This window comes from Salmo salar, chromosome ssa05, assembly GCF_905237065.1.
Source record: "Salmo salar chromosome ssa05, Ssal_v3.1, whole genome shotgun sequence".
In the NCBI taxonomy this organism is placed as follows: Eukaryota; Metazoa; Chordata; class Actinopteri; order Salmoniformes; family Salmonidae; genus Salmo; species Salmo salar.
Window position 1 is genome coordinate 74,551,316 of NC_059446.1, and position 25,339 is coordinate 74,576,654.

At 48.3% G+C, this 25,339-nt stretch overlaps 2 protein-coding genes across 10 annotated transcripts in view; both read left to right on the forward strand.

Annotated features, from left to right (window-relative positions):
• LOC106594717 (ADAMTS-like protein 4) overlaps positions 1–798 on the forward strand; it is an 82,082-nt gene extending 81,284 nt beyond the window's left edge. For both annotated transcript variants that reach the window (XM_045718869.1, XM_045718870.1), the window contains exon 17: positions 253–798. In XM_045718869.1, the coding sequence (XP_045574825.1) occupies positions 253–383 (131 nt within the window). In that variant the 3' untranslated portion in view covers positions 384–798. The remainder of the gene's footprint in view (positions 1–252) is intronic.
• A 5,017-nt stretch (positions 799–5,815) lies between these two features.
• The window catches only part of LOC106609264 (CUGBP Elav-like family member 3), a 164,735-nt gene continuing 145,211 nt past the window's right edge, over positions 5,816–25,339 (forward strand). For 4 of the 8 annotated variants that reach the window (XR_006769979.1, XM_045718874.1, XM_045718873.1 and 1 more), the window contains exons 1-3: positions 5,818–6,652; positions 6,949–7,197; positions 11,309–11,391. Coding sequence is in view for 6 of the 8 variants with exons in the window: in XM_045718874.1 (XP_045574830.1) it covers positions 7,053–7,197; positions 11,309–11,391 (228 nt within the window). In the remaining 2 variants the exon portion in view is untranslated. Of the gene's footprint in view, positions 6,653–6,948; positions 7,198–11,308; positions 11,392–25,339 lie in introns of those variants that run through there. The other 4 variants (XM_045718872.1, XM_045718876.1, XM_045718875.1 and 1 more) reach the window with 4 other exon arrangements.

Genomic DNA, 25,339 nt, shown 5'->3' on the forward strand with positions numbered 1-25,339 from the left:
CTCTCCTTCCCTTTCCCTTCTCCTCTCCTCATCTTCTCTCTCCCCCTCTTTCTCCTCCCCTCCACTCTTCCCTCTCACCCTCTCCTCCTCCCCTCCACTTTTCCCTCTCCCCCTCTCCTCCTCCCCTCCACTCTTCCCTCTCCCCCACTCCTCCTCCCCTCTCCCCCTCTCCTCCTCCCCTCCACTCTCCCCCTCTCCTCCTCCCCTCCACTCTTCCCTCTCCCCCTCTCCTCTGCTCTACTCTCTCTGTAGATGAGAACTGCCGGGACCGGCGTCATAACTGTGTGATGGTGGTTCAGGCCAGACTGTGTGTCTACTCCTACTACAAGACTGCCTGCTGCGCCTCATGTACCCAGAGTGCTCAGCGGGCCAAGAGGCACTGACCAGCCAATAACAGGCTTCCAGCCGAGGTCAGCCAGGGGTCAGGGTTTAAGGGGTTAGAAGTCAAAGCGCAGTTTAGCATAGAAATGATCAGACCATAGAAATGGAGTGGGTAGAGTGGATATATTACCACATAAAGTGGGGATTGAATTGTGTCCTGGGCCAGATGTACAGCCGTTAGAGAAGGGATGTTTTGGAATGTGAGTTAATTTGTTACTTACTCCATTTCTTACATTTTATGGGTTATCTGCGTATGCAAAAAATGTGCCAATGACATTGTGCAGAGCTCCATGATATGGAATATACAGTGGGGGGAAAAAGTATTTGATCCCCTGCTGATTTTGTACGTTTGTCCACTGACAAAGAAAGGATCAGTCTATAATTTTAATGGTAGGTTTATTTGAACAGTGAGAGACAGAATAACAACAAAAATATCCAGAAAAACGCATGTCAGAAATGTTATAACTTCATTTGCATTTTAATGAGGGAAATAAGTATTTGACCCCCTCTCAATCAGAAAGATTTCTGGCTCCCAGGTGTCTTTTATACAGGTAACGAGCTGAGATTAGGAGCACACTCTTAAAGGGAGTGCTCCTAACCGCAGCTTGTTACCTGTAAAAAAGACACCTGTCCACAGAAGCAATCAATCAATCAGATTCCAAACTCTCCACCATGGCCAAGACCAAAGAGCTCTCCAAGGATGTCAGGGACAAGATTGTAGACCTACACAAGGCTGGAATGGGCTACAAGACCATCACCAAGCAGCTTGGTGAGAAGGTGACAACATTTGGTGCGATTATTCGCAAATGGAAGAAGCACTAAATAACTGTCAATATCCCTCAGCCTGGGGCTCCATGCAAGATCTCACCTCGTGGAGTTGCAATGATCATGAGAACGGTGAGGAATCAGCCCAGAACTACACGGGAGGATCTTGTCAATGATCTCAAGGCAGCTGGGACCATAGTCACCAAGAAAACAATTGGTAACACACTACGCCGTGAAGGACTGAAATCCTGCAGCGCCCGCAAGGTCCCCCTGCTCAAGAATACATATACATGCCCGTCTGAAGTTTGCCAGTGAACATCTGAATGACTCAGAGGACAACTGGTGAAAGTGTTTTGGTCAGATGAGACCAAAATGGAGCTCTTTGACATCAACTCAACTCTCCGTGTTTGGAGGAGGAGGAATGCTGCCTATGACCCCAAGAACACCATCTCCACCGTCAAACATGGAGGTGGAAACATTATGCTTTGGGGGTGTTTTTCTGCTAAGGGGACAGGACAACTTCACCGCATCAAAGGGACGATGGACGGGGCCATGTACCGTCAAATCTTGGGTGAGAACCTCCTTCCCTCAGCCAGGGCATTGAAAATGGGTCATGGATGGGTATTCCAGCATGACAATGACCCAAAACACACAGCCAAGGCAACAAAAGAGTGGCTCAAGAAGAAGCACATTAAGGTCCTGGAGTGGCCTAGCCAGTCTCCAGACCTTAATCCCATAGAAAATCTGTGGAGGGAGCTGAAGGTTCGAGTTGCCAAACGTCAGCCTCGAAACCTTAATGACTTGGAGAAGATCTGCAAAGAGGAGTGGGACAAAATCCCTCCTGAGATGTGTGCAAACCTGGTGGCCAACTACAAGAAACGTCTGACCTCTGTGATTGCCAACAAGAGTTTTGCCACCAAGTACTAAGTCATGTTTTGCAGAGGGGTCAAATACTTATTTCCCTCATTAAAATGCAAATCATTTTATAACATTTTTTAAATGCGTTTTTCTGGATTTTTTTTGTTGTTATTCTGTCTCTCACTGTTCAAATAAACCTACTATTAAAATTATAGACTGATCATTTCTTTGTAAGTGGGCAAACGTAGAAAATCAGCAGGGGATCAAATACTTTTCCCCCCCCACTGTATCTGATTTCTATGTCCACTCTTTCCGTTTCTATGGCTGAGAGATGCTGTGGATGATGTATGTACACCCAGGACCTGGGTCCAGAGCTCTGTCCCAGTAGCCAAACTTGCATACTACTGAGTGTGAGGTGAAGTATTGTCCATGCATACTATGTAGTATGCTAGTATGGCTAGATGGGACCCAGAAGGTATAACCCAATAGCAGTATAAAACCTGCTGGAAGTTTCTATGATGTATGTTTTCTATGTTTGTGTTCTATATGCCAAAAAACTATTTTAAATGTCTCCTCAGTGTTTATACAGCATCATCAACATTTGGTGAAAACATACCATGTACCAACATACCATACCATGTAAAATGGTGGCCTAGTACAAGTGACCTGTTTTTAAAGGACAATAGTGGAGAGATGTCCATAACCTGAGAACGCCCCCAATCTGAAAACAAGCAGGGGTAGAATGAAACGACTGTATGGTCTATTGGTGACTGTCCAGGTATCCAACCTGTGCCCTCACGACTGTTAGCCCACTGAACTAAAGCCAAGGCATTACCCCTGAGAGCTAATACCAGTGTTCAGGTCTCAGCTAAGGTTACACCGAACCACCTCTGCTACATACAGAAAATATACCACCACCTGAGACATTTTAATTGTATCATCTGACCCATCAATATGTTCAAGAATGGTAGGTATTGAAATAACATTGTATTCATTTATGCATTCATTTTCAGCAATGCATTTTCCACAATAAGCTGAAGAGCAAGCAGTGTCTTAAAGGTCCAATTCAGCTGTTTTTATCTCAATATTAAATACTTTCTGGGTAACAATTAAGTACCTTACTGTGATTGTTTTCAATTAAAATGGTCAAAAAGAAATAAAAATAACTTCTTAGCAAAGAGCAATTTCTCAAGAAAGAATTTTGCTAGGACTGTCTGGGAGTGGTTTGAGTGGGGAGGGGGAAACTGAAAACTACTGTAGCTGTTATTGGCAGAGAGGTTTGAAACTATTTATCTTATTGGTCTCTTAACTAACTGGTGATGTCACCAGGCAGACCAAAACTTCATCCCACCAAAACAGGGTGAAATTTCAGGCGGTCTTTTCAAACAGCCCTTACACTAAAATGGCATTATCATAAATTTCACAATTTCACAGTATTATTCCAAACTCATAGTGTGGAAAGATATTTAAAACACAGGATAATCGTGTTTTTGACTGCACTGGGCCTTTAACTCCCAAAGGATCAAGTTGTGACAGTAGCAAGGAACATCTCCCTAACTAATTTGTGTTTTTACTGAAAACGTTTAAAAAGGTTCTGTCTTTGACTTAAACAAAGCTCTTTATAATGGATATTGCCCCAATGCCTTGACATAGTTGTAACATGTTACTGTATGTTACGTCTACAGCATACGGACACACACACACACACACATTCCACAGGTGAACGATGTGTATATTTGTCAGTCAATATTATATTTGTATGTCTATATTTCTGTGTGAACATATACTTAATATACATATACATAAATATCTCCTATATTGTGGTATGATTTGAATTTTAGGCATACTGTACATGTTAACTGTATGCATATATTCATATAAAAGTATTCATATTTTTCAGTCATCATATTAAGAAGAACAAATTATATTTTGCTACCCTTGGATGGTGTGTGTTGTGTGTGTTTGTGTGTGTTTGTCTTCCTGTCTCTGTGAAGTTGCCTATTTGTGTTTATTTGTGTGAGTATGCAGCCATGGGTGTATTCTTGTATGAGTCTATCTGTGAATGTCATTTTCATGTTTTAAATCGTTTTTAGTAGAAACAAAACGTTTTATATTAAAAAGTCTGAAAAAAGGATAGTAATTTATCTATTATAAAAAATAAATGTAATTTATTTTTTTTCTTAAGAGGAGCTGTAGCAAATTCCCTTTATTGCTACCGTGTCAGAGTTTATGATCAGAAGTTATTGCTAGAAGTATATGGATTTTGTATTATTTTGAAAAAGGCAAACGAGTGTGTGGAAAATGCTATCACAAACTTAATTTGAAATAAAAACTGAAACCAGAAAATAGTTGGCATTTTTCTATTTTGTGCACTTTTCTTCCCCCCAATTAGCAGGCCTAAATGTCCACTGAGACCTACAGTACATTGTAATAAAGTAGACCTACATGTCCTCAGTATTGTGTGCTTGTGAAGCTGTAGCCGACTTGTCTTCCCTTGTTCAGAATAGACTCGTTTGTGTTGTGATAATAACTCAAGCAAGCTTAATATGACTTCATGGATCTAACGTTTCCTCTACGAACAAACGACACCATTCTGGGTATAAATGCTAAACTGACCGTAAATCAGAATCTATCGGGGGGCTATTTCACTATTCTAGCCCCAGGCCTACTCCACAGACGACAGAGAAACCGAAAAGCACCCAGTTCTGACACCACCATGAGACGCCCGATCATGAGTTCCTCATGCATGCTCGTGCCGTTGCCTACAGCTACGCTCAGTGATACGGTGTAGATCTCCGGGGAAGGCCGCGCGTGCCGTCCAGCGGCTTGTTCCTGGTATAGACCCGGCGTGTGTGAACTGACGATATATAACGGTGGGGGGCAGTAGGCGGGGAGAGGGGGGCATGAGGTGGTGGGAGGCAGATGGTGACCTTTCAGAGTAAATTACCCTGAACTCTCTGACTCCTCTCCTTAAGCGCGAGGAGGTGGCAGAAGAAAAAAACAAACACACCCGAAAGAGACCAAAGAGAACCCCACCAGCAATAAAGATGAGTTAAAAAGCTTCATAGTTTGAAGGTTGTAAATATCTTGGTTCAGGACCATGGACAGATGAGGTCTGCTGTGCCTGTCTGTATCAGAGCGGGGAGGATCCCTCCCTCACTAGGCTAATACGACGGTGTCTTATTGTAGGTTAACCCATACTGTTAGATCAGTGTAGTCTGTAGTATAGGCCTATCTTCTCTATTTTCGCTCTCTCCCCTTTCTCTCGCACATTAGGCTAGCCTATTTGTGCACATCATGGATATGATTACGAATTTAGCGTTTGTTCAACACGCAGAAGAGAACTGGTTAGGGCAACCTCAAGGCTGGCGTGTGCGTGTTGTGTGCGCAGCTGTAGTCGTGACATACACGCGCTGGTAGTATGGCAGGCTTCAGCACCACGGCCAGAGCTCGCGGCCAGAACAATAGGCAGCACGGCGTTCCAGAACTACAGGCACCGTCCACGAGCACACACACACTGGACACTAACGAAGACATAGTCAAAGAGCTTGTTTGAAAACGCTTATACAACTTGTCGACTAATCCTGGTTTTGATAACTGAAATAGCAGTCCATATATATTCCACAGTGTTCCCTATATTCTACTTTCAGGGCTAAAAGGTGTAGGCTTCGCCTACGAAAGATAAAATGGGTTTTCTTTTTAAGGTTGGAGTAGAGTTTTTGACGGTCCCTGCCTTTTACGTCACAGCCTGTCAACTGCTCGAGGGAGAGGGGGGAGGGAGGGCAGGATAGAGAGAGGGAGACACCGGCAGACGACGTCAAAAGCTACGGTAGCCTATACACTGAGGGAAAGAGGGGTAGCGCGGGAGGGAATCGTTAGATATTAATAAGTATATTTTAATATATGTGTTAGCCCTTAAATGTCTATATAAATGGACAACTGGATTTATCAATAGCTGGCTGCTGCAGAAATAGTTCTTAAGAATATAGCCTTGTAGCCTAATTATTGCAGAAATTTGACTATTCTAACAGTACTCAGAGACTGACTGACTGGCTTTACCGGATTTGCCAAGAGTCGTGACGAGAGGATAGAGCAAATAACGGATCACCAAGGCACCGGGTTGGGGAAATGTGATCTGATGATCGCTTGCCAAGACGTGAGACCTTAACAGGAGCAGCAACTCCACTGATCTGTTACGGATTCAAAACCGGGAGAGGGAGCGATTGGCACAAAGAGCGGAGAACGAATCGCATTGAGCCTCCTATTCCCCGAGGGAGGATAACAGGAGACGCGCACTGAAGACAACAACACCACGGCAAAACGTGGAAAAATAAACAAAATAATCTCAAATTACTTTGGGGATTATTTTACAACGTGGAGTGAAGGATCTCTTGAAATCGGTAGGATTTTTAAGACCAAGGCTCCATATTGTGTTTTTGTGCGCATGTGTTTTGTGTGTGTTTTGTGTGTATGTTGAGCCGGGGCGGACAAAGAGATGAGCCCCCATACGTTGACATCCAATGAGTGTATGTAACCTACAGCTGGCCAAACAAAGAAACCGCTCACAGCCGCTCTACAGCGCTCATCTACCGTACAAACTATATATTTTCCTTTCCCCAGGGGCTCCGAACACTCTCACGTCCTAAAGGTAATATATCCGTTTTATTCATATTTAATTTTAATTTCTGTTTTATTGCAATTTATATGTCTTAATTATTTTTTGATTGGCTGATCATTATTTGCGTAATTGTTTTTATGAGAGTGCCATTGTTTGTGTCAATAGGCTAATATTGTAAAGATACGAGAATTCATCCAAAAATATTGATTTGGTTTCATTCAATTAATCAATGATTATCCTATATTGTGAAAAAAAGAAAATAATACATTTACATATCTTGTTTTTATGTCCGTCTCCTTTTCCTTCTCTCCTCCAACACCCTCCAGCTCTGGTCGCTCCTCTCCAGAGGACCACGACTCTGCTCGCACTCACCCCGCTCTTCTCACCTCGAACCCCGCAGAGCGCCTGTCGTTCTCCCCGCTGTGTCCCGATGAAGGAAGCCGACGCGATCAAGCTGTTCGTGGGGCAGATTCCTCGGAATCTAGAGGAGAAGGACCTCAAACCGATCTTTGAACAGTTCGGGAAGATCTACGAGCTGACGGTGATAAAGGACAAATACACCGGCATGCACAAAGGTAGGCGAATAATGGGAACCCAGCCACCTGTAGAAATAATTCCGGACACAAATAGGCGTTTGGGCTAGACTACTCACTGGCAGACAGACAGGCAGACACCCACAAATAAACACCCACACACACACACACACACACACACACACACACACACACACACACACACACACACACACACACACACACACACACACACACACAGCTACAGGAGCTTAAGACACACACTTAAAAATATTTTAAACACCCACTTAAAGATCAAGTGTGTGTGCTGGTCTAGGTTGATAGTAATGCTGGTCTAGGTTGATAGTAATGCTGGTGTAGGTTGATAGTAATGCTGGTCTAGGTTGATAGTAATGCTGGTCTAGGTTGATAGTAATGCTGGTGTAGGTTGATAGTAATGCTGGTCTAGGTTGATAGTAATGCTGGTGTAGGTTGATAGTAATGCTGGTGTAGGTTGATAGTAATGCTGGTCTAGGTTGATAGTAATGCTGGTTTTGGTTGATAGTAATGCTGGTTTTGGTTGATAGTAATGCTGGTGTAGGTTGATAGTAATGCTGGTGTAGGTTGATAGTAATGCTTGTTTTGGTTGATAGTAATGCTGGTCTAGGTTGATAGTAATGCTGGTCTAGGTTGATAGTAATGCTGGTCGAGGTTGATAGTAATGCTGGTTTTGGTTGATAGTAATGCTGGTGTAGGTTGATAGTAATGCTGGTGTAGGTTGATAGTAATGCTTGTTTTGGTTGATAGTAATGCTGGTCTAGGTTGATAGTAATGCTGGTCTAGGTTGATAGTAATGCTGGTGTAGGTTGATAGTAATGCTGGTCTAGGTTGATAGTAATGCTGGTGTAGTAGCACTATCATTGTCAATTTCTATTAAGTGTGTGTGTGTTTGGAGGGCGGGGGGGGTCATTGTTAATTTCTATTAAGTGTGTGTGTGTTTGGAGGGGGGGGTCATTGTTAATTTCTATTAAGTGTGTGTGTGTTTGGAGGGGGGGGTCATTGTTAATTTCTATTAAGTGTGTGTGTGTTTGGAGGGGGGGTCATTGTTAATTTCTATTAAGTGTGTGTGTGTTTGGAGGGGGGGGTCATTGTTAATTTCTATTAAGTGTGTGTGTGTTTGGAGGGGGGGGTCATTGTTAATTTCTATTAAGTGTGTGTGTGTTTGGGGGGGGGGTCATTGTTAATTTCTATTAAGTGTGTGTGTTTGGAGGGGGGGTCATTGTTAATTTCTATTAAGTGTGTGTGTGTTTGGAGGGGGGGGTCAATGTTAATTTCTATTAAGTGTGTGTGTGTTTGGAGGGGGGGTCATTGTTAATTTCTATTAAGTGTGTGTGTGTTTGGAGGGGGGGTCATTGTTAATTTCTATTAAGTGTGTGTGTGTTTGGAGGGGGGGGTCATTGTTAATTTCTATTAAGTGTGTGTGTGTTTGGAGGGGGGGTCATTGTTAATTTCTATTAAGTGTGTGTGTGTTTGGAGGGGGGGTCATTGTTAATTTCTATTAAGTGTGTGTGTGTTTGGAGGGGGGGTCATTGTTCATTTCTATTAAGTGTGTGTGTGTTTGAAGGGGGGGTCATTGTTAATTTCTATTAAGTGTGTGTGTGTTTGGAGGGGGGGTCATTGTTAATTTCTATTAAGTGTGTGTGTGTTTGGAGGGGGGGTCATTGTTAATTTCTATTAAGTGTGTGTGTGTTTGGAGGGGGGTCATTGTTAATTTCTATTAAGTGTGTGTGTGTTTGGAGGGGGGGTCATTGTTAATTTCTATTAAGTGTGTGTGTGTTTGGGGGGGGGGTCATTGTTAATTTCTATTAAGTGTGTGTGTGTTTGGAGGGGGGTCATTGTTAATTTCTATTAAGTGTGTGTGTGTTTGGAGGGGGGGTCATTGTTAATTTCTATTAAGTGTGTGTGTGTTTGGAGGGGGGGTCATTGTTAATTTCTATTAAGTGTGTGTGTGTTTGGAGGGGGGGGTCATTGTTAATTTCTATTAAGTGTGTGTGTGTTTGGGGGGGTCATTGTTAATTTCTATTAAGTGTGTGTGTGTTTGGAGGGGGGGTCATTGTTAATTTCTATTAAGTGTGTGTGTGTTTGGAGGGGGGGGTCATTGTTCATTTCTATTAAGTGTGTGTGTGTTTGGAGGGGGGGTCATTGTTAATTTCTATTAAGTGTGTGTGTGTTTGGAGGGGGGGGTCATTGTTAATTTCTATTAAGTGTGTGTGTGTTTGGAGGGGGGGGTCATTGTTAATTTCTATTAAGTGTGTGTGTGTTTGGAGGGGGGGTCATTGTTAATTTCTATTAAGTGTGTGTGTGTTTGGAGGGGGGGTCATTGTTAATTTCTATTAAGTGTGTGTGTGTTTGGAGGGGGGGGTCATTGTTAATTTCTATTAAGTGTGTGTGTGTTTGGAGGGGGGGGTCATTGTTCATTTCTATTAAGTGTGTGTGTGTTTGGAGGGGGGGTCATTGTTCATTTCTATTAAGTGTGTGTGTGTTTGGAGGGGGGGGTCATTGTTCATTTCTATTAAGTGTGTGTGTGTTTGGGGGGGGTCATTGTTAATTTCTATTAAGTGTGTGTGTGTTTGGAGGGGGGGGTCATTGTTAATTTCTATTAAGTGTGTGTGTGTTTGGAGGGGGGGGTCATTGTTAATTTCTATTAAGTGTGTGTGTGTTTGGAGGGGGGGGTCATTGTTAATTTCTATTAAGTGTGTGTGTGTTTGGAGGGGGGGGTCATTGTTAATTTCTATTAAGTGTGTGTGTGTTTGGAGGGGGGGGTCATTGTTAATTTCTATTAAGTGTGTGTGTGTTTGGGGGGGTCATTGTTAATTTCTATTAAGTGTGTGTGTGTTTGGAGGGGGGGGTCATTGTTCATTTCTATTAAGTGTGTGTGTGTTTGGGGGGGGTCATTGTTAATTTCTATTAAGTGTGTGTGTGTTTGGAGGGGGGGTCATTGTTCATTTCTATTAAGTGTGTGTGTGTTTGGAGGGGGGGTCATTGTTAATTTCTATTAAGTGTGTGTGTGTTTGGAGGGGGGGTCATTGTTCATTTCTATTAAGTGTGTGTGTGTTTGGAGGGGGGGGTCATTGTTAATTTCTATTAAGTGTGTGTGTGTTTGGAGGGGGGGTCATTGTTAATTTCTATTAAGTGTGTGTGTGTTTGGAGGGGGGGTCATTGTTCATTTCTATTAAGTGTGTGTGTGTTTGGAGGGGGGGGGTCATTGTTCATTTCTATTAAGTGTGTGTGTGTGCTTTGTGGAGGTGTTCTAATCTTGCTTTTGTTATAAGTGTGTGCGTCTGTGTGTGTCTCTTTGTCGGTATGGACAGGGCTGATGGTTCTGTAAGCGTTCTGAGCTAGCATGTTGCTCTGCTGTGTGTATAACTACTCTGAGATCAGCCCTGGTTAACTTGCTGCCTGTTGTCTTAGTGGTGGTGACAGGTTTGTGACAGGTGTAGGAACAACACTGGCCAGCCGCTCTACCTACACACAGGTACATGAGAGAGAGAGAGAGAGAGAGAGAGGTTTGGGAACGAGTGTGAGTGGTTCTTTAGTAGTGAGTTAGATGAATAGAGTGAATGTGAGTTTTATTGGGTCTTCAGGATGTGTTGTTCTGAGCTGTGCTGTTTTGAGTTGCGCTGTGCCGTGTCGTATCCTCGTCAGCTGTAGGTTAACTGTGTTTATGGGGCTTGTAGAAAACCAGTCGCTTTTCACATTATGGACTTGAAAATGAGGAACAGGGAAAGGAAGCGGGTAGGAGAGAGAGATAAATATAAGCAGATTGACTGTTCAGTGTGTGTGTTCTGTCTGCATGAACCTGTGTGTCTGTCCATCTGCCCAGGAGGCTCCATCCACAATAGTTATGTTATTCTCACATATCTGAAGAATATGTAGAACCTCACCCTGAAGAAGGCCCGGTGATGCCAGAACCTTGGTGTTTTTCTACCCAATAAATGACTGGGAGGTCATACATATGGACTCTCTTTGTTTTTATATTCTCACATATCTAACAAACAAAGATGACATCATCAACTATCTCATCATCTTTCTCTCCTCCCTCTTGTTACCTTTCTTCCCTCCTCTCTTTCTCTTTCTCCTTTTTGCTCTCTCTCTCTCTCTCTCTCTGTCTCAGGATGTGCATTCCTGACATACTGTGCGAGGGAGTCAGCGCTGAAGGCCCAGAGTGCTTTGCATGAGCAGAAGACGCTACCGGGGGTGAGTACAAGTCATATGACACACACACACACACACACACACACACACACACACACACACACACACACACACACACACACACACACACACACACAGACAGACAGACAGACAGACAGACAGACAGACAGACAGACAGACAGACAGACAGACAGACAGACAGACAGACAGACAGACAGACAGACAGACAGACAGACAGACAGACAGACAGACAGACAGACAGACAGACAGACAGACAGACAGACAGACAGACAGACAAGAGCCTTGGAATTCCAGTGTGGTCATTGTGTTGTGTCTGCAGGAGTACTTCTAGACTAGACCATCTCACTAATTCATTGTCCCATCCCTCTTTGTCTTATTCTACTCTCCAGTGGGGTAGTGTAACTCTGCCAGGGTTAGGGCACTGTTCATTAAACATGGGACACTGTAGTATGATCTCTCTCTCTCTCTCCATCTATCTCTGTTGCTCTGTCTCTATCTGTCTGCCTCTCTCTGTCTCAGTATCTCTCTCTAGCTGTGTCTTTCTCTTTCTCTCTCGCATGTCTCTCTCTGTCTCTCTCTGTCTGTCAGTGTGTGTCCTATACATTCAGCATTTCCTTCCATGCCTCGTTATGTCTCCTTCTTTCTCTGCATGTCTCATCCTCTCTCTCTCTCCCTCTCCTCTCTCTCTCTGTCTCTCTCTCTCTGTCTCTCGCTCTCTCTCTCTGTCTCTCTGCCTCTCTCTCTTTGTCGATCTCTCTCTGTCTATCTCTCTGTCTATCTCTCTGTCTATCTCTCTGTCTCTCTCTGTCTCTCTCTGTCTCTCCCTGTCTCTCTCTCTCTCTGTCTCTCTGTCTCTCTCTCTCTCTCTCTGTCTCTCTCTCTCTGTATCTCTCTCTCTCCTTGCCCTCTGTTTCCTCCTCTCTATCATTCAATCCCTTGTTCTTTCTTTCCACGCTCTATATTTCTCCCTCTCCTCTTTCTCCCTTATTTCCACCCTCCCTCCTCATGCCCTCTGTCTCTCCTCCCTCCCTTCTTCTCTGGCCATCCACCCTCCTCCCACTCTGGAGCAGATTTAGAAATGACCTCAGCTACTGTTTCTCCTTCTCAATAACTCTCTCCATCACCCCACTTCTTCTTTCTCTCTCTTCAAACTCCCTCCATCACCCCATCGTTCTTCAGTTCCTCTCCGTCTCTCTATTCCTGGTAGGACATTATTCAATGGTATTAGCTATTCTTTCTCCATTCGTTTCTACCACTCACTCTTTCCTCTTAAGGAGTTTTTTCTAAGACCTCTCCTCTTCTCAGACCCCCCTTTCAAATTCTTATTTCAGTCATTTATGAGAAAACCTCCCCTATGCCTCCCCCTTTTAATTTACATTTCACAGTGTTTGGTCCCCTCTTCGGACCCCAGGAAGAATAGCTGTCTCCATTGGCATCGGCTGATGGGGATCCCAAGAAAATCATAAATTGTCCCTCCATCCTCTCCTCCATCTCCCCTCCCCCTTTTCCTCTTTCCTCTGATGATCCTTCCCTCTGCTTTCTTCCATCTCTCCACTTCTTTATTAGCTGACTCATTTAACCATCCCACACCTCCAGCCCCTCATCCCCTCCTCCACTCCTCCCTCTCCCCCACTCCTTCCTCTCCTCCACTCCTCCCTCTCCTCCACTCCTCCCTCTACTCCTTCCTCTCCTGCATTCCTCCCTCTCCCCCACTCCTCCCTCTCCTCCACTCCTCCCTCTCCTCCACTCCTCCCTCTCCTCCACTCCTTCCTCTCCTGCATTCCTCTCTCTCCCCCACTCCTCCCTCTCCTCCACTCCTCCCTCTCCTCCACTCCTTCCTCTCCTGCATTCCTCCCTCTCCCCCACTCCTCCCTCTCCTCCACTCCTCCCTCTCCTCCACTCCTTCCTCTCCTGCATTCCTCCCTCTCCTCCACTCCTCCCTCTCCTCCACTCCTCCCTCTCCACCTCTCCACCACTCCTCCCTCTCCACCTCTCCACCACTCCTCCACTCCTCCCTCTCCTCCACTCCTCCCTCTCCACCACTTCTCCCTCTCCTCCACTCCTCCCTCTCCACCACTCCTCCCTCTCCTCCCCTCCTCCCTCTCCACCACTCCTCCCTCTCCTCCATTCCTCCCTCTCCTCCCCTCCTCCCTCTCCACCACTCCTCCACTCCTCCCTCTCCTCCACTCCTCCCTCTCCACCACTTCTCCCTCTCCTCCACTCCTCCCTCTCCTCCACTCCTCCCTCTCCATCACTCCTCCCTCTCCTCCCCTCCTCCCTCTCCACCACTCCTCCCTCTCCTCCCCTCCTCCCTCATTCCACTTGTTAAGCTAGATGATTCGTTTCTTACTAACTCATTTTCATACTCAGGTTTTGTGTGTGTGTGATTGGGTAAAATGTAGCTGAGGGATTGAGAGGGTTGAGGTGTGTGTGTGTGTGTGTGTGTGTGTGTGTGTGTGTGTGTGTGTGTGTGTGTGTGTGTGTGTGTGTGTGTGTGTGTGTGTGTGTGTGTGTGTGTGTGGGGTTCTATCTTGGGGTCATAATTATAGGCGGTAGTGAAATTTCAGTTACGCTGGGTTGCTATTATGACTGCACACACACACACACACACACACACACACACACACACACACACACACACACACACACACACACACACACACACACACACACACACACACACAATACACACACAATACACACAATATACACACAATATTAAAACCATGGCAAGCACTTACAGTGTGTGTCTGGAGTCTGGAGCTGAGAAGTGTCCCGCTGCCCCCACCACTCACACAACAGATTTAACACTGATTTAACGGTTGGAATAAGACGGTAAACGAACGGAGAGATGGGCAGTCAAAAAAGAGGAACAGAGAAGTGGAGGGAGGAGTGGGACAGAGAGGGAGCGTATAAACTCAGAGAGGAATGAGGCAGGAAGAGAGGGATGAAGAGGAAAGAGTAGGGTCTCGTCTGGAGTAGAGAAACAGAGAAAGAGGAGATAAATAGTTATACGGTGATGGAAGCAAGGAGAGACAGAGAGCATCTGTAACGGCTTGTCTGTTGTGTGGCGGAAAGAAGCGCAGGAAGCAGCGAACACTGTGTGGTAATTTTAATAAACCACAAGCACAAAATAAAAGGTTTCCCAACAACAGGGAAAATACACTCGACAAGCACAGTCGAACAAAACGCAGTCGACACACAGAAAGACAATCCCGCACAATAGGGAGCGGGCCAGCTGAACTAAATAGCCCTCTTAATGACTAACTCAGGGCAGGTGAGAAAACATAAAAAAAGTGAAAAACAAAAAGGGAATCGGTGGTAGCTAATAGGCCGGTGACGACGACCGCCGAGCGCCACCAGAGCAGGAGGGGGCGCCACCGTCGGTAGGAATCGTGACAGTACCCCCCTCCTGACGCGCGGCTCCTGCAGCGCGCCGACACCGGCCTCGAGGCCAACCCGGAGGACGAGGCGCAGGGCGATCCGGACGGAGGCGGTGGAACTCCTTCAACATGGATGGGTCCAAGACGTCCTCCGCCGGCACCCAGCACCTCTCCTCCGGACCGTACCCCTCCCAGTCCACGAGGTACTGCAGGCCCCCCGCCCGGCGTCTCGAGTCCAGAATGGCCCTTACGCTGTACGCCGGGGACCCCCCGATGTCCAGGGGGGGTGGAGGGACCTCCGGCACCTCATCTTCTTGTAGGGGACCAGCCACCACCGGCCTGAGGAGAGACACATGAAACGAGGGGTTAATACGGTAATAGGAAGGGAGTTGCAACCGATAACACACCTCATTTATCCTCCTCAGGACTTTGAAGGGCCCCACACACTGCGGCCCCAGCTTCCGGCAGGGCACGCGGAGGGACAGGTTCCGGGTCGAGAGCCAGACCCTGTCACCCGGTGCGAACACCGGCGCCTCACTGCCGTGGCGGTCAGCACTCCCTTTCTGCCTAGCACTAGCCTCCTTCAGTGAGTCCTGTACTGCTTTCCAGGTCTCCTTGGAGTGCTGAACCCAGTCCTCCACCCCAGGAGCCTCGGTCTGGCTCTGGTGCCATGGGGCCAGGACCGGCTGGTACCCTAACACACACTGGAAGGGTGACATGTTAGTAGAGGAGTGGCGAAGTGAGTTCTGGGCTAACTCTGCCCAGGGAATATATCTCGCCCACTCCCCTGGCCGGTCCTGGCAATACGACCTCAGGAACCTGCCCACCTCCTGGTTCACCCTCTCCGCCTGCCCATTGCTCTCGGGGTGATAACCGGAGGTTAAACTGACCGAGACCCCCAGCCGCTCCATAAACGCCTTCCAGACCCTGGATGTGAACTGGGAACCCCGATCAGAGACAATATCCTCCGGCACCCCATAGTGCCGGAAGACGTGGGTAAATAAGGCCTCCGCAGTCTGCAGGGCCGTAGGGAGACCGGGCAAGGGGAGGAGACGGCAGGACTTAGAAAACCGATCCACAACCACCAGAATCGCAGTGTTCCCCTGAGAGGGGGGAAGATCTGTCAGGAAGTCGATAGACAGGTGCGACCATGGCCGTTGCGGAACGGGGAGGGGCTGTAACTTCCCTCTCGGTAAATGCCTAGGAGCCTTACTCTGGGCACACACCGAACAGGAAGAGACATATGACCTCACGTCCTTAGCCAAGGTGGGCCACCAATACTTCCCCCTTAGACTCCGCACTGTCCTCTCTACACCAGGATGACCCGCCGCAGGTAGCGTGTGCGCCCACCGAATCAACCGATCGCGAAGATCGAGCGGCACATACATGCGCCCCACGGGCACCTGCGCAGGCGCAGGTTCCAACACCAGTGCCCGCTCGATGTCCACGTCCACCTCCCACACCACTGGTGCCACCAGCCTAGATGCTGGAATGATGGGAGTTGGATCGATGGGTCGGTCATCCGTGTCATACAGACGGGACAGCGCGTCGGCTTTAGTATTAAGGGAACCCGGTCTATATGAGATGGTAAACCTAAACCGGGCGAAGAACATGGCCCACCTTGCCTGACGTGGATTCAGTCTCCTCGCTGCCCGGATGTACTCCAGGTTTCGGTGGTCGGTCCAGATGAGAAAGGGGTGCTTAGCCCCCTCAAGCCAGTGTCGCCACACCCTCAAGGCTTTGACTACCGCTAGCAACTCCCTGTCCCCCACATCGTAGTTACGCTCCGCCGAACTGAGCTTCCTTGAGAAGAAAGCGCAGGGGCGGAGTTTCGGTGGCGCACCCGAGCGCTGTGATAGCACGGCACCCACCCCAGCCTCGGATGCGTCCACCTCTACTACGAACGCTAAAGACGGGTCCGGGTGCGCCAACACGGGCGCGTCGGTGAACAGTGTCTTCAACTTCTTGAAGGCTCCGTCCGCCTCCGTCGACCATCTCAAACGCGCCGGCCCCCCCTTCAGCAGTGAGGTAATAGGAGCTGCTACCTGGCCAAACCCCCGGATATACCTCCGGTAGTAGTTGGCAAAGCCCAAGAACCGCTGCACTTCCTTCACCGTGGTTGGAGTCGGCCAATTACGCACGGCCTTAACGCGGTCACACTCCATCACCACCCCCGTGGTGGAAATGCGATAACCCAGAAAGGAGACGGCTCGTTTGAAAAACTCACACTTCTCAGCCTTAACGTATAGGTCATGCTCCAGCAGTCTACCAAGCACCTTGCGCACCAGGGACACATGTGCGGAGCGGGTGGCGGAATATATCAGAATGTCATCGATGTAGACAATCACGCCCTGCCCGTGCAGGTCCCTGAGAATCTCGTCAACAAAGGATTGAAAGACGGCTGGAGCATTTTTCAACCCTGTCACGTCCTGACCAGTATAAGGTTAATTGGTATTGTAGTTTGGTCAGGACATGGCAGAGGGTATTCGTTTTATGTGGTTCGGGGTGGTGTGTTTTGTTGAAGGGGCATTTGGTTTAAGTATTCCGGGGTTTTTGGGCACTGTTTGGTTTTCAGGTATTCTATGATTTTGTCTAGTATGTCTGTTTCTATGTTTGGTTAATTGGGGTTGGGACTCTCAGTTGAAGGCAGGTGTTGTCTATCTGCCTTTGATTGAGAGTCCCATATATGAGGGTGTGTTTGTGTTTGTTATTTGTGGGTGATTGTTCTGTGTTGAGCTTTATGCTTTGCCAGACTGTTTGTTGTTCGTTCGTTCTAGTTCTTTGTTATTTTGGTGTTCATTTTGTATTAATTAAAAAGCAAGATGAGCATACACATACCTGCTGCGTTTTGGTCCTCCATTTCCAACGACAAGCGTGACAAACCCATACGGCATGACGAGGTACTCATAATGGCCTGATGTGGTACTAAAGGCGGTTTTCCACTCATCTCCCCTCTTGATACGCACCAGGTTATACGCGCTCCTGAGATCCAATTTTGTGAAGAACTGTGCTCCGTGAAATGATTCCACCGCCATAGCGATAAGAGGTAGTGGGTAACTAAACCCCACCGTGATCGCGTTTAGACCTCTATAATCAATAAACGGACACAGACCTCCCTCCTTTTTCTTCACAAAAAAGAAACTCGAGGAAGCGGGTGAGATGGAGGGCCGAATGTACCCCTGTCCCAAGGATTCCGTGACGTATGTCTCCATAGCCGCCGTCTCCTCTTGTGACAAGGGGTACACGTGACTCCTGGGAAGCGCAGCGTTAACCTGGAGATCTATCGCACAATCCCCTTGTCGATGAGGTGGTAATTTAGTCGCTCTCTTTTTACAAAAAGCGATCGCCAAATCGGCGTATTCAGGGGGAATGCGCACGGTGGACACCTGGTCTGGACTCTCCACCGACGTGGCACCTATGGAAACTCCTAGACACCTCCCTGAACACTCCTCCGACCACCCCTGGAGAACCCCCTGTTTCCACGAAATGAGGGGATTGGGACCAGCCAGCCAGGGGACCCCCAGCACCACCGGAAACGCAGGTGAATCAATAAGAAAAAAGTTAATGCTTTCCTTATGATTCCCCAGCGTTACCATGTCCAGCGGCACCGTAGACTCCCTGACTAGCCCTGACCCTAATGGTCGGCTATCTAAGGAGTGCACGGGGAAGGGGGAATCTATCGGCACCCGTGGAATGCCCAGCTTAATGGCAAGTCCACGGTCCATAAAGTTCCCAGCTGCGCCTGAATCGACAAGCGCCCTATGCTGGGAAGAGGGAAAAAATTTTGAAAATGAAACAGGCAAAAACACATGACCAACAGGGGGTTCTGGGCGAATCTGGTGCTGACTCACCTGAGGTGACCGAGAAGTGTTCTGCCTGCCTTCTCGACTCCCAGACTGGCTCCTCCAGCACCGGTCGGCCGTGTGTCCTCTCCGACCACAGCTGGTGCAGGAGGAGCCACCTCCTCCGGTGCCCCTTGGCACGGCCCCCCCTACCTCCATAGGGGTAGGGGCAGGGGTGCACGGGGGTGGAACGGGCAGGACCCTCTCCGAACGCCCGCAGGCAGCCAGCAAATTGTCCAACCGTATGGACATATCAATGAGTTCGTCCAGGGATAGATTGGTGTCCCTACAGGCCAGCTCCCTGCGGACGTCTGCCCGGAGACTACACCGGTAGTGGTCTATGAGGGCCCTGTCATTCCACCCCGCTCCAGCAGCCAAGGTCCTAAACTCCAGCGCGAAGTCTTGAGCGCTCCTCGTCTCCTGCCTGAGGTGGAACAGCCGTTCACCCGCCGCTCTACCTTCGGGGGGGGGTGGTCGAAAACAGCCCGAAAGCGGCGGGTGAACTCTGGGTAGTGGTCCCTCGCTGAGTCTGGAGCGTTCCAGACCGCATTAGCCCACTCCAGAACTCGGCCCGTCAGGCAGGAAACGAGGGCACTCACGCTCTCCTCTCCTGTAGGAGCAGGTCTGACGGTGGCCAGGTACAACTCTAACTGGAGAAGAAACCCCTTGCACCCAGCCGCCGTCCCATCGTACTCCCTTGGGAGTGCCAGGCGAAGCGCGCCAGAGCCAGACGTCGTAGGAGGAGGAGATGGTTGTATCGGGGGGGTGTAGGTGGAGAGAGGATACCACTCCTCTCCCATCGGTCCATCCTCTCCATCATCTGGTCCATGGCGGATCCGATGCGATGCAGGACCGATGTATTATGAAGGACACGTTCCTCCATCGAGGGTAGTGGAGTGCCCGCTGCTCCCGCTGATTCCATGCTCTTTGTGGTGCGGGATTCTGTAACGGCTTGTCTGTTGTGTGGCGGAAAGAAGCGCAGGAAGCAGCGAACACTGTGTGGTAATTTTAATAAACCACAAGCACAAAATAAAAGGTTTCCCAACAACAGGGAAAATACACTCGACAAGCACAGTCGAACAAAACGCAGTCGACACACAGAAAGACAATCCCGCACAATAGGGAGCGGGCCAGCTGAACTAAATAGCCCTCTTAATGACTAACTCAGGGCAGGTGAGAAAACATAAAAAAAAGGGAAAAACAAAAAGGGAATCGGTGGTAGCTAATAGGCCGGTGACGACGACCGCCGAGCGCCACCAGAGCAGGAGGGGGTGCCACCGTCGGTAGGAATCGTGACAGCATCAAATCAAATCAAACTTTATTTGTCACATGCGCCAAATACAACAGGTGTAGTAGACCTTACAGTGAAATGCTTACTTCCAAACCCTTAATCAACAGTGCTGTTCAAGAAGTGTTTAGAAAATATTTAATAATAAACTAAAGTAACACAATAACATAACAATAACGAGGCTATATACAGGGGGTACCGGTACCGAGTCAGTGTGCGGGGGTACAGGTTAGAGGTGATTTTGTACATGGAGGTAGGGGTGAAGTGACTATCCATAGATAATAAACAGTGTGTAGCAGCAGTGTACAAAACAAATGGAGGGGGGGGGGGGGGTCAATGTAAATAGTCCAGGTGACCATTTGATTAATTGTTCAGCAGTCTTATGGCTTGGGGGTAGAAGCTGTTAAGGAGCCTTTTGGTCCTAGACTTGGCGCTCCGGTACCGCTTGCCGTGCGGTAGCAGAGAGAACAGTCTATGACTAGGGTGACTGGAGTCTCTGACAAGTTGATGGGCTTTCCTCTGACACTGCCTATTATATATGTCCTGGATGACAGGAAGCTTGGCCCCAGTGATGTACTGGGCTGTACGCACTACCCTCTGTAGTGCCTTGCGTTCGGAGGCCGAGCAGTTGCCATACCAGGCGGTGATGCAACCAGTCAGGATGCTCTCGATGGTGCAGCTTTTTGAGGATCTGGAGACCCATGCCAAACCTTTTCAGTCTCCTGAGGGGGAAAAGGTTTTGTCGAGCCCTCTTCACGACTGTCTTGGTGTGTTTGGACCATTCTAGTTTGTTGTTGATGTGGACAGCAAGGACCTTGAAGCTCTCAACCTGCTCCACTGCAGCCCCGTCGATGAGAATGGGGGCGTGCTCGGCCCTCCTTTTCCTGTAGTCCACGATCAGCTCCTTAGTCTTGCTCACATTGAGGGAGAGGTTGTTGTCTTGGCACCACAATGCCATGTCTCTGACCTCCTCCCTATAGGCTGTCTCATCGTTGTCGGTGATCAGGACTACCACTGCAAACTTAACGATGTTGTTGGAGTCGTGTTTGGCCACACGGTCGTGGGTGAACAGGGAGTACAGGAGGGGACTAAGTACACACCCCTGAGGGGCCCAATGAGCAAAAGAGGTTGAGAGAGTGAAAGAGAGATGGAGGGGGTGAGAGAGAAAGAGAGATGGAGGGTGAGAGAGAGAAAGAGATGGAGGAAGTGAGAGATAAAGAGAGATGGAGGGAGTGATAGAGAAAGAGAGATGGAGGGGGTGAGAGAGAAAGAGAGATGGAGGGTGAGAGAGAGATAGAGATGGAGGAAGTGAGAGAGAAAGAGAGATGGAGGAAGTGAGAGAGAAAGAGAGATGGAGGGTTGAGAGAGAAAGAGAGATGGAGGGTTGAGAGAGAAAGAGAGATGGAGGGAGTGAGAGAGAAAGAGAGATGGAGTGAGAGAGAAAGAGAGATGGAGGGAGTGAGAGAGAAAGAGAGATGGAGGGAGTGAGAGAGAAAGACAGATGGAGGGTGTGAGGGAGAAAGAGAGATGTGGGACTGAGAGATAAAGAGAGATGGAGGAAGTGAGAGAGAAAGATGGAGGGTGTGAGAGAGAAAGAGAGATGGAGTGAGTGAGAGAGAAAGAGAGATGGAGGGTGTGAGAGAGAAAGAGAGATGAGGGACTGAGAGATAAAGAGATGGAGGAAGTGAGAGAGAAAGAGAGATGGAGGGTGTGAGAGAGAAAGAGAGATGGAGGGTGTGAGAGAGAAAGAGAGATGGAGGGAGTGAGAGAGAAAGAGAGATGGAGGGAGAGAGAGAAAGAGAGATGGAGGGTGTGAGAGAGAAAGAGAGATGGAGGGTGTGAGAGAGAAAGAGAGATGGAGGGTGTGAGAGAGAGACAGAGAGACAGTGAACAACAAGCACTACACACACCCTATCCCTGTCTCTCCTCTCCTCTCCTCTCCTCTCCTCTCCTCTCCTCTCCTCTCCTCTCCTCTCCTCTCCTCTCCTCTCCTCTCCTCTCCTCTCCTCTCCTCTCCTCTCCTCTCCTCTCCTCTCCTCTCCTCTCCTCTCCCTATGTCAATCTGTCTTGCTCCCTAACTCCTCATGAACATCACTTTGCATGAGTGTCTCAGCATTTATAAACACTTGGCTTATTATTGAAGTTGTGTCACAGTACCTGTTAGACTTGTTGAGGCCAGTGGGCTGACCACAGCGTGTGTCTGGGGTTAGAGGTTAGAGGTCAATCTGTAGTCAGCGTGGCGGAGGGGGCTCTGTGTCAGTCAGACAAAAGAGGCTTCTGCAACTTCTTTCCCTGCTATAGCACACACACACACACACACACACACACACACACACACACACACACACACACACACACACACACACACACACACACAACTATCCTGATTTATTTTATTACTATACCTCCCTCCTTCTCTCTCTGTACCCCTCCTTCTCTCTCTGTACCCCTCCTTCTCTCTCTGTACCTCTCCTCTCTCGCTGTACCCCTCCTCTCTCGCTGTACCCCTCCTACTCTCTCTGTACCCCTCCTTCTCTCTCTGTACCCCTCCTTCTCTCTCTGTACCCATCCTTCTCTCTCTGTACCTCTCCTCTCTCGCTGTACCCCTCCTCTCTCGCTGTACCCCTCCTACTCTCTCTGTACCCCTCCTACTCTCTCTGTACCCCTCCTTCTCTCTCTGTACCCCTCCTTCTCTCTCTGTACCCCTCCTTCTCTCTTTGTACCCCTCCTTCTCTCTCTGTACCCCTCCTTCTCTCTCTGTACCCATCCTTCTCTCTCTGTACCTCTCCTCTCTCGCTGTACCCCTCCTCTCTCGCTGTACCCCTCCTACTCTCTCTGTACCCCTCCTTCTCTCTCTGTACCTCTCCTCTCTCGCTGTACCCCTCCTCTCTCGCTGTACCCCTCCTACTCTCTCTGTACCCCTCCTTCTCTCGCTGTACCCCTCCTTCTCTCTATGTACCCCTCCTACTCTCTCTGTACCCCTCCTTCTCTCTCTGTACCTCTCCTCTCTCGCTGTACCCCTCCTCTCTCGCTGTACCCCTCCTACTCTCTCTGTACCCCTCCTTCTCTCGCTGTACCCCTCCTTCTCTCTATGTACCCCTCTTTCTCTCTCTGTACCCCTCCTTCTCTCTATGTACCCCTCCTTCTCTCTCTGTACCCCTTCTTCTCTCTCTGTACCGTCCTTCTCTCTCTGTACCCCTCTTTCTCTCTCTGTACCCCCCCCTTCTCTCTCTGTACCCCCCCTTCTCTCTCTGTACCCCTCCTTCTCTCTCTGTACCCCTCCATCTCTCTCTGTACCCCTCCATCTCTCTCTGTACCCCTCTTTCTCTCTGTACCCCTCCTTCTCTCTCTGTACCCCTCCAGCTCTCTCTGTGCCCCTCTTTCTCTCTCTGTACCCCTCCAGCTCTCTCTGTGCCCCTCTTTCTCTCTCTGTACCCCTCTTTCTCTCTGTACCCCTCCTTCTCTCTGTACTCCTTCTCTCTGTACCCCTCCAGCTCTCTCTGTGCCCCTCTTTCTCTCAGTATCCCTCCTTCTCTCTCTGTACCCCTCCTTCTCTCTGTATCCCTCTTTCTCTCAGTACCCCTCCTTCTCTCTCTGTACCCCTCTTTCTCTCTCTGTACCCCTCCTCCTGTCTCTGTACTACTCCATCTCTCTCACACACCATTAACCATACTGTTGGGTTCAGCACCCCTCTCTAAATGACTCATCTTAATTCCCTGCAGATTAATTTGACAGTTTCCATCTCCATCTCTAGCTCTCTTTATCTCTCTCTCTATCTGTCCATCCCTCGCTCTCTCTTCCTGTATATCCTGCCTTATCTCTTTGCCTCATCGTTCTCTTTTGTTCTATGCTCTGCCCATATCTCTCTATCTCCCCACTCTCCCTCTTCCATATAGCTCATCCTGCTTCTCCTGCTTTTTCAACACACACACACACACACACACACACACACACACACACACACACACACACACACACACACACACACACACACACACACACACACACACACACACACACACACATCCCTCTGTGTCTGGCTGTGGTCCGTAGTTCTGTGTTTAGATTAAATGAAAGTGTGATAAACAGCTTACCAGGTGTTTGTAGTCATGCGCTGATGCTCTCTGGGAAAGGCAGCAGTCTCTCTATAGACAGGCAGTGGCACTGTCTGTCTGTATGGGTCCTTTTCATATGTTTTTACAACAGTAGATACTGTATGTATTGAATGCATATGCTATGAATGGCTAGTGAGTGGTGAATGGCTATTTGATGCATATGCAGTGTGTGTGTGTGTGTGTGTTGTGTGTTGTGTGTTGGTGTGTGTGTGTGTGTGTTGTGTGTGGGTTGTGTGTTGTGTGGTGTGTGTGGTGTGTGTGTGTGGTGTGTGTGTGTGTGTGTGTGTGTGTGTGTGTGTGTGTGTGTGTGTGTGTGTGTGTGTGTGTGTGTGTGTGTGTGTGTGTGTGTGTGTGTGTGTGTGTGTGTGTGTGTGTGTGTGTGTGTGTGTGTGTGTGTGTGTGTGTGTGTGTACAGTGGTTCTACATCTCAGCTGCCTAACGGGCTGCCTCCCTATGGGGAGAGGCTATGATGAGCAATTATCCAGGCGGACGGCTTTGTAGGCTAATTTAACAGATCTATGTAGTCAGCAACACTGTTTACTAACTATAGTACACTGCTTACTGCTGCACATTCACCAGACAACATTCCTCTCTCCCTCACGATTTATCTATCTATCTACACTACACGGCCAAATGTATGTGGACACCTGCTTGTCGAACATTTCATTCCAAAATCATGGGCCTTATTATGGAGTTGGTCCTCCTTTGCTGCTATATCAGCCTCCACTCTTCTGGGAAGGCTTTCCACTAGATGTTGAAACATTGCTGCGGCGACTTGCTTTATTTCAGCCACAAGAGCATTAGTGAGGTCAGGCGCTGAAGTTGGGGCTTAGGCCTGGCTCGCAGTGATGTTCCAATTCATCCCAAAGGTGTTCGATGGGGTTGAGGTCAGGGCTCTGTGCGGGTCAGTCAAGTTCTTCCACACTGATCTCGACAAACCATTACTGCATGAACCTCGCTTTGTACATGGGGGCATTGTCCTGCTGAAACAGAAACGGCCTTCCCCAAACTGTTGCCACAAAGTTGTACTGTAAGCACAGAATCGTCTAGAATGTCATTGTATGCTGTAGCGTTAAGATTTCCCTTCACTGGAACTAAGGGGCCTATACCGAACAATTAAAAACAGCCCCAGACCATTATTTCTCCTCCACCAAACTTTACAGTTGGCACTATGCATTCGGGCAGGTAGTGCTCTCCAGGCATCCGCTAAACCTAGATTAGCCCGTTGGACTGCCAGATGGTGACGCGTGATTCATCACTCCAGTGAACGCGTTTCCGTTGCTCCAGAATCCAATGGCAGCTAGCTTTACACGACTCCAGCCAATGCTTGGCATTGCGCCT